The 15,673-nt window shown below is 41.7% G+C and overlaps 1 protein-coding gene across 13 annotated transcripts in view; it reads right to left on the bottom strand.

Moving 5' to 3' along the window:
• Nucleotides 1–15,673, bottom strand: part of LOC139985262 (uncharacterized) — a 61,887-nt gene that overhangs the window by 10,330 nt on the left and 35,884 nt on the right. For 5 of the 13 annotated variants that reach the window (XM_071999554.1, XM_071999561.1, XM_071999553.1 and 2 more), the window contains 4 exons: nucleotides 5,551–5,598; nucleotides 4,699–5,172; nucleotides 4,007–4,288; nucleotides 10–3,912 (listed from right to left, as the gene is read on the bottom strand). In XM_071999554.1, coding sequence (XP_071855655.1) covers nucleotides 10–3,912; nucleotides 4,007–4,288; nucleotides 4,699–5,172; nucleotides 5,551–5,598 — 4,707 coding nt within the window. The remainder of the gene's footprint in view (nucleotides 1–9; nucleotides 3,913–4,006; nucleotides 4,289–4,698; nucleotides 5,173–5,550; nucleotides 5,599–15,673) is intronic. The other 8 variants (XM_071999560.1, XM_071999555.1, XM_071999556.1 and 5 more) reach the window with 8 other exon arrangements.

The raw sequence follows: 15,673 nt of genomic DNA, 5'->3' as shown, positions 1-15,673 counted from the left end.
AGATTGGACCTTCAGATGGTTTCTCCTCTGTAACAGGCCCTTCAGTTGGTTTTTCCTCTCCAGCAGGTACCTCAGTTGGTTTTTCCTCTGCAACAGGTCCTTCAGTTGGTTTTTCCTCTACACCAGGGCCTTCAGTTGATTTTTCCTCTCCAACAGTTCCTTCAGTTGGTTTCTCCTCTATAATTGGTCCTTCAGATGGTTTCTCCTCTGCAACAGGCCCTTCAGTTGGTTTTTCCTCTCCAGCAGGTCCCTCAGTTGGTTTTTCCTCTACACCAGATTCTTCAGTTGGTTTCTCCTCTATAATTGGACCTTCAGATGGTTTCTCCTCTGCAACAGGTCCTTCAGTTGGTTTCTCCTCTATAATTGGACCTTCAGATGGTTTCTCCTCTGCAACAGGTCCTTCAGTTGGTTTCTCCTCTACAGCAGGACTTTCAGTTGGTCTCTCCTCTGCAACAGGTCCTTCAGTTGGTTTCTCCTCTGCAATACGACCTTCGGTTGGTTTTTCCTCCACAACAGGTCCTTCAGTTGGTTTCTCTTCTGCAACAGCTCCTTCGGTTGGTTTCTCCTCCACAACAGGTCCTTCAGTTGGTTTTTCCTCTGGAACAAGTCCTTCAGTTGGTTTCTCCTCTGCAGCAGGTCCTTCAGTTGGTGTTTCCTCTGCAGCATGTCCTTCAGTTGGTTTCTCCTCTGCAACAGATCCTTCAGTTGGTTTCTCCTCTGCAACAGGTCCTTCAGTCGATTTTTCCTCTGGAATAGGACCTTCGGTTGGTTTTTCCTCTACAACAGGTCCTTCAGTTGGTTTCTCCTCCTCAATAGGACGTTCTGTTGATTTCTCCTCCTCTACTGTCTTTCCTTCTTCCTCTGGTTTTTCACTTGGCTTCTCTTCTTCTTCAGGTTTTTGTTCAACAGGTTCTTCAGTTGGTTTTTCTTCTTCCGCCGGTTGCTCTCCTTCTGCAGGTCCCTCAATTGGTCCTTTCTCAACATGTTTATGATCTTCAAGAGGTCTTTCAGTTATTAGAGCTTCTCCTGGCTCAGCAATTTCTTCTTCTTCTACAGGCTTTTCAGTTGGCTTCTCTTCTTCAAGAGATGGCTTCTGAACGTCTTTTTCCACCTCAGGCAGCTTTTCTGCACCCATTTCATCTTCTTTACGTTCACTAATAGGAGGTTTAGTTGGCGTATGCTCCTCTATAGGAGTTTGTGTTCCTTCGTTTGCTAATCCTTCAGTCATTGATTCCTCTGTCGATGGAGATGGAGTCACTGGTCCTTCAGTTGGGCCCTCTTCCTTCGTTGGCTCCTCCGTTTTTTGTTCTTCTTGCACTACTCCTTCAGACGATGTTTCTTTGGTTATCGGTGATTCAGTTTGTTCAAGAGCTGGCTGTTCACTAGCCTCTGGTGCTTCTGGTTTCTGTTCTTCTGGCTCCATTGTTGTGTGACCTTCAACTGTTAGAGTGCCTTCCGTTGGTTCCTCAGCCTTCGTCGTTTCCTGAGTTACTGGCGAACCTTCGAGTTCTGAAATCGTTGTTTCTTTTGGCATTTCTTCAACGACAGGTTTCTCACTTGTTTCAGGTCGCTCACCTCCGCTGAGGGGTAGTTGTGTTATACTTGTTTCGTCCTCAGCTTTCTTAGTAACTGGAGCTTCCTCTTCAGTAATTGGTTTCTCAGTAGCCTGTTCTTCAGGAGCTTCCGAACTAATATCAGGCTTTTCGCTTGGCAAAGCTATTCCCGGCGCAACAGTACCTTGTTCTTCTTGTTCTGTAGCAGGTTTCTCCTCCGGAACTGCGTTGACTTCTGTAGGTGCCATTGGTACACCTTCTGTACTTACTTTGTCAGTTTCTACGGTTTGTTCTTCGACAGCTGGTTGCTCAGTTGGATATTCTTCTGTTACAGGTACCTCAGCTGGAGTTGGAACCGATGTTTCAGATACGTGTTCTTCAGGTGCTTTCTCGGCTTCTTGAGTCGGTTTCTGTTTGGAAGCAGTAATTTCTTCGCTTGAATCGTTCACTTCTTCGGAAGAGGTTTCTCCAGATTCTTCGTAAGTCAGTCTCTTTGTCGGTAACTCTTCTTCTTCAGAAGACTCTTTTGTCGGTGGAACTTCGGTAGACAATGTCTCCGTACTCTGTTCCTCTGGCAAACTAGGTTGTTCAGTTTCTTGTGGTACTTCCTCTGGAACTTTCGGGCCTGATGTTGAAATCTCTATTGCAGGGCTAGGTTCAGTGCCCTTCGCAGCAGCTTCTGTTACCTCTTTCTCTTCACCCGGAACTTCACCAGCTTCCGTAACCGGAGGAACACCTTCTGTAGTCTTTTCTGGCGCAATCGAAGTGGACGAAGGCGCTTCTTCGGGCAATTGCGCTTCCGCCGTAGTTCCTTCTTCTATAGGAACAGCTTCTTGTTTAGGAGCAATCGTTGTTTCGTAAATTGTAGGTACATACATAGACGAACCTTTCTGTTCAGGTGCTTCAGTTACGAGACTGCTTGGTATATGGAACTCTGGTGGCTTCATGTCAACATAACCTTCCGTAATGTGAATTTCGGTTACTGCATCCTTATCTTCTGCTTTGCTCTCTGGTACACGTTCCGTAATCGAGATACCTGGTGGACCACGTTCTGGAATTATAGGAGTTCCCTCTTCCATGTGGTACTCTTCTGTTACAGCTGGATGCTCACTAGTTTCCGGTACTTCAGGAGGAATCATATCTTCTTTCTTGGGAGCCAGACCAGGCACTTCATGAACCTTGTGTCCAAGTACTGGTTGTTCTGTTTTCTGTTCTACTAGAACTTCTGTAGGTATTGCTTCTACACCGTGTTCTACTGGCGCTGCAGGCTCTTCTGTAGGTAATTGCTCCGTGCTCACTTCCATTGGTTTCTCCTTTTCTTCTTCAAGAACTTGCTCAGGTTGTTGGGGAACTTGTTCTGTGCTTGGAACCTCTTCAATAGGTTTCTCAGTTGTTACTTCAGTCTTAGGTATTGCGGCTTCTTCTGGTTTCTCTTCAATGGGTGCCTCTGTAGACAGCCCCTGTTCTGATTCAGTGACAGGAGTTTCAGTCTTTTTGACTGCTTCAGTTACTTCCCCTTCGCCCAATGTTTTAACTGTCGTCGCATAAACTGCAGATGTTCCCTTTTCTTCGCTGAGAACTTCTGGTGCTTCGCTTGGAAACTCTGGTGCTTGCGTAGGCATCTTGGCTTCCTCCACTAGATGCTCCTCTGTAGGAACTGTCTCTTCAGTAACACTTGGTTCTTTCTCCGAAACAGTCACACTTTCTTTCGTTGGTTTCTCTTCGCTTGGCAATTCAGGTTGTGTTTCTTCAGGCACTTTACTTTCAGTTTGTGTTTCTTCTGGTATTGCTTGTTCAGTAATTACCTCTGGTTTTTCTTCCCCTCTTGCCGTAGTTACCTCTTGCGGCGTAGTTTCCAGTTTTGGTGACGATTCTGGTACTTCTTCTGGAACTGATATTTCGGTGACTTCTTGAGTAGTTTCTTCTGCAGGTGTAGTAGCCATTTCTTCGCCCTTTTCTTCTACGGATGGTGCTTCCGTCGCTTCGGCCTTTGCTCCCTCGGGAGATTCAGTTAATTTTGGTGCTGCGCTAGATGCTTCTGTCACTGCTGCAGTACCTTCAGTTTCTTTTTGAGTTGTTGGAGTTTCTGGAGCAGCGGTTTCTTCCAGAGAAGGAACCTCTTCTTTTTTGGGTTCTTCTGTAGACGGCTCGCTTTCAACTGGCGCTTGAGTGGTTACGATTTCGTGATCTTGAGGAATGACATTGTCAGAACCTGGGAAGGTCTCTTCTGTTGTCTCAGGATGTAGTGCTTCTTTCTCAGCTGTTGTCACAGTTGCAACTGTAGTCTCTGGAACGCGTTCCTCAGTAGATGATTCCTCGCCTCTAGGTAATGTAACGAGTCCACCATGTCCATCTTCTTCTATGCAATAAAGAACGTTTATATAGAACTAGTTTCGCGAACGTTGGAATGTTCGCTGCGTTTAAGCAGTGTAATAAAGGAAGTTGTTTCTTACCACACTGATACGTGGTCGGGCAACACTCTCCTTCCGGCGGTGGTAAGGCTGTGCAATTCTTTCCATGAGTTTTCATCGGTGTTCCGCAATCTTGCACAGCGCATGCGATGTCACCGCGGAAACAATAGCAATGCTGACAGGGCTGGGTCGAGTAGATCAAGTCACCATCCTCGTAAACTTTTCCTTCGTGGTAGCACTGCGGTGTTGCTCCTGGGGCCATCGTGGTAGTCATAATTAGACCGGGCGTTGGTTCAACTGTCGTGGCGAGTTCCTCGTCGTATTCTGTTGAAGATTTACAGTTATAATCCAAATGAAACATATACAGAAATTAATCTTGATGAATAACCAAAATTGCCGAAGACGTTGTAACGTTTGATACAATATAATATTTTAAATTTATCTTCGCACAACTGATCAATACTATTAGTGGATCTTTACTATACAAATAATCTTATTGTATCAATTAAATAAAAAAAAAAAAAAAAAAGATAAAGTGAGAAAATTCTCAAGTAAGTTTAGTTAGAATTTAAAGTTTACATAGTGTCGACGAAAACTCTTTGGAAGCATTAGTCTTTCAAAATTTTTTCAATATCTTACGTTTCTTTTATAACGCAAGTTACATGGTGTAACAGAAATTCACATCTCTTTTATCACAATGTTTCGCTGTTTAATGCCGTTTACAAGAAACTTACCGCAATTATATTTGACAGGACAACAAATTCCCGGTTGATAAACAGGCCTGCATCCAGCCACACGTAAAGTACATTCCTGCATGACGCAAGTAGTCCTATTCCTGATACAGTAGCAGAGTTCGCAAGGATTCTGAGGGTCGGTGGGTAATTGGGCACCATCCGCGTAGAACCGATCGTCAACATTGCATCCATAATTGTCGTGGAAACCGATCGCCGTAGAACCGGAAATTGCTGGCGCGCTAGTAGTCGAGGTCAATAGTTGTACCGGCACTTCTGGGCAGGTTATGACAGGACAACACTGATCCGGGCGTTTTTCAACCGTGCAGTCTTGGCCAATTGCCTTGGTGAAGGGACAAACCCTCAAGTAACACATCAGCATTCGATTGTGACACGTGCAATTCAGGCATGGCTCGTTCGTTATGATTCTATCGCCCTCCGCGTAGTGTTGAAAGTTATAGTAGCATCCAGCTGTGGCTGTAAATTAACAAAATTATTTGGGATATTTATTTTTGTTTTTCTTTTAAGTTTCTTTTAAGAGATTACATTTTTTAGTTGAACTGGATTTAAAGAGAATAATTGAATTTTCCTAAGTTAGTTTTCCTCCTTAGTTTAAAGAGAATGAAAGATTGCATTCTATTAAACGATATGTATTACACAGTTATGTGAATATGTGATATTGAAGGTTAAAGCGGTGCACAACGTTCTTAATATTCATTGAAAGAGTTGAATCGTTAAAACGGCACGTGTTGTCTGTTCGACTCTGATAGAAGCTACAATTAACCTCACGTCGTCGGTAACGTGCGTGTACATTGATTAGATTAGGAGTAATGAAAGTCGTCACGGCGTACGTACCTCCATCGTATTCTGCTACTTGTGTGGTATCCTGGTCATATACGGGCGCTGCAACAGAAAAAAATATACATTTCATTTCATGTTCTCATTATATGATCCAATGATTTCTTATTCAAACGTGATAATTCATACAAGTTATTAGCAGAAGTTTGTATTTATAGCTCAATTTCTCACAGTTCTCTGATTTGAGAGTTATATTAAAAATACTCTAAGATTTCAAAGGGGATAATAATTGCAGCGCTTAAATTATGAATAGCATTAAATAATTGATTTAGTGGAAAAGTGTGTAAATCCCGTACCAAATATTAATTGTGTGTCTATATTTACATATTTCGTTCAAATTATTGGTCAATTCATCAAAATTAACAAAACATATATTTTTTCCCTCGTATCGAAGATTTTTACTCGTGGAAACTACAATTTCAATTTTTCAATTTTTAAACATTTTAATAATTCCTTAATGATTTCTCAGATTTTTCTTAATTTTTCCAGGAACATAGAAATATTTCTAAACAGAGTTGTGCATAGTACGAAAATAACATTCATTTCCTGGAATTCATTATGGAAATTCCAACGTTGAAGTAGCGTATGTACGAGGCTAAATAATCTAAGGAACTCTATTTCCCATGAAATTTCATAGGGAGACGAGTCGTGTCTCTGCATGCAGTTTATCATAGTAATTACCGGCGGGATGCGTTTGTCCGGAGGGTGAGCCGGCCTTTAACAACGGAGTGAGTCAAAGCGTCATATGGCGCGAGCGTACGTGGGCGAATTCTCGTTAACACCCTCGCCCCAGTCGAACGAATTGTATGCCGAGTGTGCATGGAATACAGAATTCTTTTATTTTTTTCACTCTATCTCTTGCTCTGTCTTTGCCATTCGTTTATCCTTATATCCTTGCTAGTTTTCACCGTCGACGAATCCATAGTAGAAACGCACGTGCACAAGCTTCGTTCTATCTCTATCTTTCGCTTTCGTTTCGTCTTTATCGTTCGCCTTACAGGGCGTCGTTTTCGCAATTTCTTCGGAATTGAAGTGCTGCGCGCGCGACTCGAGAGTTCGATTGTTTGTGAAACGCGACACGCCACCCTTTGCAAGGTACAATCGCTTCTCGCCATTCTTCCTACTCGAACAATAAGCCTCTCTATTCGCCGATAGGATCTTCTCTTTCTAGGATGTTCTCTTTTTCCGGTTTACGTCTTCGACTCGCGTTTATTGCGAATTTCAACGAAGCGAGATTTTTTTAGAATGAAAGTTGGATATTGGTTGCGAAAGAATTTGGAAAGTACGAAACTATTATTGGCGGAACAAACTAGTTGCAAGAGACTTTAGATAGAACGGAAAGACAGAAGTCTTTTAATACAGAATTTTACTGTTTGATATTGGATAGGTGGTTTTTCTGAAAATTGAATTTCTTAGAATTCGTATCGAGATTAATAAATGTTGAAGTGGTCATCACTTCTAAGAAAACTCTACATCTGATCTTTAGTTTTCTCAAGCACTGAAGCCATCGACAGCGCATAGACGAAAGACTGCGTCGAAGGCAAACCATAAACTGTACACAGGCAACGTTGGCTTCAGGGTTTTCAGTCATAGGGTAACACTGCTAGCGTGCGGATCTGGATCAGCTCATATTATATTTCGACTTATATTTACATTTCAATATTTAAAATATATATTTTCTACCTTACAATTTATCCACGCGTTCCTTTGTATTCACATACATCTAATAACCATTAAAGCAATAAAGATACAATAGGCTGAATAAAGGAATAATTGTTTCTTTCTGTGATCGTTTCACATTTCAGAATATTTTCAGAATTTATTGTTATAAATCTTTATTAGAATATTTTTGTACCATACAGTTTTTGAACTGCGAATGTTTCTAATATTTCAATAATGGTGATTCTATTCTCTGTCTATTCTGTGCGTGTACTTTGATTTCGAGATAGTTATTTCATAAGCTATCGACGTGAATGTGTAGAATGTACGAATTCGCAAATGACGCGCCGTCCTCTTTTCGAAAGTCTCTGCTTGTACTTTTTTCTTTGAAAACCGTCCAGGAACTCTTTGAAATGCACAAAACGTCTCCGTACGCGGATACGTGCATTGCGAGGCGAAGGATTCGAATGTCCAGCATGATCCCTTCATTGAACGAACCGTGCTGGCAGATTTATTATATGGCGCTGAAGATGCTTCGCGAACTCTTTTATAGCTCGTATTACGATCTCCTTCTTTTCAAATCGACTACCTTGATAAATTTTAATACCATCATCTCGGAGACTGGAATCGAATAGATCTGATTAGTGGGAACTGGAATCTTTCTTCGACAGACAATATTTCATTGAATATTGATCATATAACGTAGCTTCGAATCGTTGAAATTTAAATTAATTTCAAGCTTACTTTCAAACATTGACATTTATCTTAGAACTTCTTTAGAACATAGTAGACTTAAAAGATGTAATAGTTCTTTAAACATTTACAAATCTTATATATCTCAAAAAATAGAAAATAGTTGCCGAATTGGTATAATTTGTCTAACATGAATGAAATTGTGTGCCCATTCAATCCATTTTTATTTAAATTTCCATGTTTTATAAACTCTATTATTACATTATTCTATTCATCGTTAAGAACTCGCTTCGAAAGAACATAACGAATGCAGACGATTTTCTTTATACAAAAATTTTCCTTTGTATTTCACAATGAATCAGATCACATTTCGTTCCAGATCCGACCAAAAAACCTATATCCCAGCTGACGAGCACTACGACGTGAAGACCGCTCGATCGGAAGTCGATCCGCGACTCGAAGGCGCGAGGTTGAAATGCGCGGCGTGTGCGTTTCCGCACGGTGTTCCCGGCCAGCCACGGTAGAAGATTCGCGTTTCCATCCTACGTGCTTTGCTCGGCAAGCCAAGGCATATTCGAGAATCAGCATTCCAGCGCTGTGCGGAGCGTGCAGCAGGCGTCGGTTTCCAGCGAATTGAATTGTACTGGGAAGCACACCGTGGTCTGTGAATGGAAGGGCCATCCGTGTCTCTGTCGCGAGTCCCACGAACGGATCCCAGCCGCGTGCCTCCACGTTACACGGGCCCAGCACGTACTACGCGTATACATATATATCTACATATACATACTATATATAAGTTGCTCCATCGAGACGATTCTTGTCTTGCACGATGGCCGTGCTAAATTATTACGGCTCGTTCGGCCCTTGCCAGCAAGTAAGGCTTCATCGAGGTGTCGGCGTGTCGCGCGTGATTACAATCTTGGATCACTTTGTATTCATTCAACAGGAACGGACAACCGATGAACGAGCAAATTTGCGGCAACTGTGCCCGGTTTTTTTCTCCGCATTTGCAAGAACCTAGATGGACGTCTGTCGAGAACCCGTTACATTGTCTCTGCTTACTGAGATTATCCGGCCATATAAATGGACGAAGGGACGACAGGTGCCACAAAGAAAGTTTTTGTAGTATTGGGATAAACAATTTGTTCGCTCAGCAGGGCGAAAGATATCGGAGATAACGGTTCTTTTTATTGCGAATTTCTTCTGTATTCAATTTTCGTGCAGAAGATCGTAAAAAGTAACCCGTTTGTCCACTGGTTCGATCCTGATCGATTTAAAGAATCGATTGAATTAAGTGGAATAAATTTACGGAGTAACGGGATTATTGACTGTCAGAGATATTTTTGTTCCCGGAAAGATGAACTCTAACAACAATAATATTTCATTTCAATCTAAAATCTATGAAAAAAAAAAAAAATCGTTGCTGCCTCTATTTATTAATTTATCATTAATATGTAACAATTCGATCAAGAAACTGATATAAATTAATTGAGATACCTGCGAAGTACATATGCTTATCGAAGAAGGAAGGTTCCGGTCGTTTCGTTCCACGTACAGGTTCTTCGACCACGGAATTGCATTGCATGTAATTAACCAAGGACAAACAGACGGCCTTTGAATTATCTCTCAACAATAATGGCGATCTCGCCTCGTGCGGCGAGGAAAAAATTCATACGTTCTCGTAGGAACGGTAATCGAGGCCGAGCTCTTATTCATCCTCAGAGACGCACGATTCATTATATAAGTCAATGTTCTCCGGTTATTTAGCTCTCACTCGCTCCTTCGATCGAGCTTTTTATTACCGAGTCTTATGATTCTCTTTCCCTCTCGGTCGAGCGTGTGTTCAACGGCTCGTACAACGAGCTGTTGCGGTCTCGGAAGAGGAAAAGAGGAGAGAGCTATTAAATTGAGCAGCAGTGGAAGAGAGAGAGAGAGAGAGAGAGAGAGAGTTTGTGGAGGTTGGTCAGGCGAGCGAGAGCAAAGGCATTGCGCGCGCGTTATGAAATCATCCCGGCGGCCTTGCCTCGCGAAAGTTCATTACCATCAACCGCACACGCTCTGATGAGCACCTGGCTTTCTGCTTCCCGGCGCGTATCGCGTGCACGAAATTCTGCACTACGTGTCTCCCAAGGTCGCGGTTACCCTGCACCGCAACCGCCATGGAGGATTTCTCTTCATGGCGATGGAAGATGAAAAACACAATGAAGTAATTGCAATCCTTGTTGCGTCGGATGAAAAGCTCTATTACGAACAGACTCTTTGACTGGAAGACCGAGAACTTCGTAACTTTTTGTCCGTAGTATTTGGTTTGTTGGTTGATGTTTGGATGATGTATAGAGTTACGATTTTGGAAAGTCTATTATGCTTCATTGCGATTTGCAAGATTTATTGAATTAAGAAAATTTCAAATGGGAAACGAAAGAGTAATGAAATGTTACTGTTTGTACTAAAATAAAAACTGGACATGATTACGCAGTAGAAAAGGAACATGAAATAGCGAACTATATTCTACAATATATTTTGTGCTTCATATTCTTCCCATAAATCGGAGACGATAAAAGTGAAGCCAAACTGTTTGGCGGTACAATGATGTGCATATTGTAGATAATTATTCCATCCTTCTGTTGAGATCTAATATTTTTCTTAAGTAGGTAATCACTTTATTATGGAAGAGTTAATATTTATAGTTAGATTACGATAAGTTCTACGATTAGGTTAACTAGCGAGTTTCATTAATCATCAGTGTGCTACTCGTTTATCAAATACCCACTAATGCTTGAATAATTAGGTCGTCCATAAAAGGAAGCTCTTCTCTCAACAGAAGCTACAAAAACATAGTGAAAAATTATCTAGCAATCTCGCGTAAATCAACATGATTAATAATTTTCAATTTCTACCATTTACGTTTACCATTTTTCGCAAAGAGGCTCGATTAACTTGTTCATTATCCCATGTTTAGAACGATACTTTCTAACATTAACATGCACAAGCTCTTCGCACGCGACGATAAATTGTACGAATGGCAAATGATGACGAATGACTATCGTCGTTAGCGTTTACGTGAGAAATTAAAGCTTCCCTAATGGGTCGGAAAGTATCACTACTTGTGCTCTTCCGACATTCAATGTCAATGTCATTGGTATCGAGTGTGTTGCATTAAGAGAAGTTGACTAACCGGTTCTGGCGTAATATCGCGAACGTTCGCTCGCAGCAACGGGGCTGTTTCGAGGACAATTATAAATTATCTCCTATTTTCAATCGAGTTTATTGCCGCTTACAATATCGCGAAGCTACGGTAAAACGAGAATGAGATTCGAAGACAGGTGGCTAGAGGAATAACTGGTAGCAAATGCAACTTCTTCTTGCGGTTCTGTTATGAACGATGGCACATCTGTGGTTACTGAATGCAGATATTCATCGTCGTTGGTTATTTCAGAAAATAGAGATGAAAACGCATTTTCGAAAGATTCGGAAGCTCTTCTGCTTGTAAATCTATCGAGTCATCGGTTCCTGTTTTGCGCATTATCCTTTATCTTCGAAACATCATTTAGTTATTAGCAAACAAGTTTTCTTACAGATAATAACTTCAAAGGAAATGATTTATAATGCTTTATTAAGGGAGGCATAAGATTTGCTATAGCGATGGCTTCAATCCATTAAGAACGAAATATTGGTTTCGCTCCATCGTAAATAATATGTGATTGTTTGATTGAGTTGAAACGAAATGCAAACTATCATTTGTGATCTATAAAGAACGGCAGTTCAAGAAAGCATTTCAACAAAATTGAAAAATTTCGCAAGATTCGGTATGATCGACTACAAAGTACATTTTCCGATAATGTGTTCCAAGCTTTACCAATATAATCATCATAATCGAGTCCCGTAACAACGTTGATGAAATTTTCAAATGTTACCTATAGCGCGCATAATATATTCATAAAATGTACTCGTAACTGTTCGAATACTTTAGTAAGCCTGTGCGCGTCACGTTCAACTAGGCAAATTCGCAGAAAGGTCCGGTGTCACACGTTTAAAGCACGAAGACCGTTTCCCAGGAGAGGAGCCTCGAATTCCAGGGCCCGTGCCAGAGGCAGAGAGAAATTAATACGATCATTTAATCCGTGTCACGACGAAGTTGCACCCACGCGTTCCGTTATACCATACCCTTTGTCAAGTGACCGCCGCTGACCTCATCACCTCCGGTAAGGTAGCGAAGAAAGGAGCTGAGAAAGATAAAAGACGAATCGAGCGAAGGAATGAACGAAGATAGAAAACATGGGAACCTCTTACGACGTACCAGTCACAAGGAACCCTTTTCTCAGTTCTGCCAGTTTCCAAGAGGATCCTTCGGACCAGTATAGTAAAACCGGGCTGTTCCATCATTTGTTCTTGTTCCCCGTTTAGGAGTTACTTCCGTCTTGAAATGTGTTTTCACGCCCGTGACGATGATCGTAAACGACAACGATAAGGAGCCGTGGTTCGCAAATAGAGTAGAGGAAAGTAAACGTTTGTTGGGACGAAGCTCGGGCGCGATAGAGAGGGTGCATAGGGAACGGTATATAGAAACCTTGGAGCTATGTTGTTACAGAGTTTTCATGGCGGCAATGAAAATAGTAATTGGAATGAAATTATCGCGGTAGGCGGATGTTTTTAACGCCAGAAATACTAAAGTTTGCTTTTTATACCATCGGAATAATCGTTAAAGAATCACATGCAATTATTTTAAATAAAACATCACTCAGCCTCATGAGAATCACTCAGCTGTTGTTGGCTTTTTAACAGTGTAATAAAATGAAGAATTTACTATGAGCGGTACTTTACAAGATTCCTCGTACCTCTGCTACCAGATACAACATATAAATGCTTTTAACTTTTTATTTTATGGGAATTGGAATCCTAAAAAATGCACCGTTGTGAATCGATTGAAATTTCTATAATAAAATTATTAATTGTCATGGTTATTCCGAAGAAGTCCCAACGTTAATAGGTCAACATACCTTAACTGGTCTTTTTACGGTTAATTCAGATCGATGCCCTTTTCTTCACCGGGGCAACGAATTCTCGACAAGGGTTATGTAACCCTCGTGTACCAGAAGAAAAATAAGGCGTTTGGAAAACCAGCTAATTATGCAGGAGTGTTTGTACAAGCGCAGCGTGCGTGTACCCTTGTTAATGACGGTTGACCGCTACGTTTACTTTACCGCTCTTTTACACGTCCCGAATTTTAAGTGACGTTCGAATTCGCCGTTCGAAACGCGCGAAAAACCACGAAACCTTTTCCTTTTCTCTCTATATTTCGAATCGCGTTTAAAATTCGAAGACTTGCTGCTAGACAGTAGGGTAGCAATTAATTACCGCGATAACGAGGAAAGATAGATGTATTCTCAAACAGGCGCCGAGACCCTCCTCAAGAGGCAAATAAACCGAATGTGTTTGCCCGAGCATGTTTGATACCGGCGTGTTATTTACCTGACAAATGTACACGACCAAGACGACGAGTCTTGAAATTACTCTGATTTTAATTAAAGATATCCGTGTCCAACGGCGAGGATGTAAAATCGATTTTGTTATTATTAGCCGGAAAGTTATTACTGTTGGACGTTTGTACAGATGAATCGATGTTAAGTAAATTTTATTTTTATCTGTCGCATTCTGAGACTGAATTATGAGTTTAAGTAACTCAACGGAACGAGAATAATAACTTCGATTATTTATTACAGGAGTGAATAATAAAATTAAAAATAATGCCACTGTGAAAATATAGTTTGTCGATGATGTAGATATATGTATTGCAAACATGAAGTATATTAATTATCTATCCTTACAATGCAGTATTATTATAAATAGAATGGAAATCTAGCAATGTGTAAAGATTTTGCATTCCCCTTGTCAATTGCGTAGTCGTTCACAACTACCGTGAGAGTTAAACCAAAGAAACCTTGAGATTTCTTTTAGTACGAAATTTTGGATCAAATTTTTCTATCCTTTTAACTTATCTCATTCGTATTACAACTTAACTACCAAACTTAACAAAATTATATCCAAGGAATTTTCTGTCTATCGATCGAACTGAATAAATCTAAAAAATCTAGCAAGCTAAAAAATCAAGCAATCACGCTGACATCACGATGAGATAATTCTTTCACGTAACAGATATTCCAAGAATGACGTCGCCGTTTGTTGAAGCAACTAAATTATTCGATAATATTTTCAGGAAATGTCCGACGAATGGTTCGAGAGCTGTCGAAGAGAAGTCGTGCATGGTCCGACGATTGAATGATACTCGAAGATAACGACACTTTGGCTGGCATTAAGGCATAAATATGGAACGAGGGTCAGGTGCGGCGACATGGACCGTAAGTGGGCAACGTGGTGAGGTACGCGGTCAGTGACATCCGTGAGGCCATCTCTTCGGGACCTACAGGTTTGACCAGAATTCACAGCATCACGTGAATGCAGGCAAGTACAGGAACCGCTATTCGTGCAGCTGTGTAGCAACGACACGCATTTTTCTCTTCTTCCCTCCTTCTCCACGTTCCGTACATCGTTTCCGCGAGGATTTCGAAATCTCGTTCCCGGTTACGACACGGATATCACTTTCCTGTCAACTTTTTTTCAACCTCGCTCGTCCAACGCGTCGTCAATCAGAGACGTCGAATCGATCGAGGATCGATGATCACGGCTTACTCGTGCGGTCGATCGATGAATTACACTGGGAACTGGATTCGGTTCATTGAATTCAAATTTTTTCTTATTTGCTACTCGAGATACGTACAAAATGTCTTTCCACGCGGTCTCGTTTCGAAACGATCGAGGCGAATCCCTCGAGGATGGGGATAATTTCAACGAAATTGTCGTTCGGAATGGAAAGACAAGAAGATTTCTTTGAATATCCGAGCCCAACCAGCAGTTAACGAAACTCGTGGTTTTTTATCAAAGGGATGTTTTATGGTGATGGCGATACGTCGAGAATATCGATCTTTTTCTCGAATGCAAACGCCCCGCAAACGCCCCTCAAACGCGCCGATTTGATGGAAGAAAACCACGTCGGCTGGTTGGATCGAATTGGATCGAAGAACGCGTCGATCTCGACGGATGTTCGCTCGCTCGAAAGGGAAGCTGCGGCAAAAACGGCGACGATAGGCGCGCACGAGGGACAGGATCACCCAGTGATCTAGTTGAAAAAAGGAAGAATCGCGAGAGGAAAGAGAAACAGAGGGAGAGAGAGAGAGAGGGAGAGAGAGAGAGAGAGAAATGTACGGAGTCGTGGGGAATTCAATCGCTCCCCACGACCATTTGTCCACACCTGCTGTTCGTCGAACCAGCCAATTGTCGGCGGGGTGGAGGAGTGGCAGGTTCGAGGCAAAAACGTTGCATCTCTAATGAGTTCTCATTGACGATGCAACGTTTTTGCACGTCGCTGCGTTCGAGGTAACACGCTGTTCCGAGAATGATTCCCGATGGCTACGCGTTGCGACGGGAAACAGGATCGATGCTGAATCGTGGCGTTGATGGATCGCGGGAAGGATGACTAAGATCCAGCAAGTGATCACGGTTGTTCGTATTTTTTTTATCATCCGTTTTTACCGTTCGAGCGAAACCGGAAGATGTATCGATTGATCAGATGTTGCAACAACCCTTGTGAGAAGGTTAATAGAAATTCTGAATCAAGTGCGATGCGCTTGATTAGAATTCGATACAGGTGTCTATTAAGGTAGTTGAATGCACAGAATGAAAATCGACGTAACAGAGATCCAATTCAGGAAGT

Source organism: Bombus fervidus, chromosome 3 (assembly GCF_041682495.2).
Source record: "Bombus fervidus isolate BK054 chromosome 3, iyBomFerv1, whole genome shotgun sequence".
Lineage (NCBI taxonomy): Eukaryota > Metazoa > Arthropoda > Insecta > Hymenoptera > Apidae > Bombus > Bombus fervidus.
This window is presented reverse-complemented; position numbering and strand designations above follow the sequence as displayed.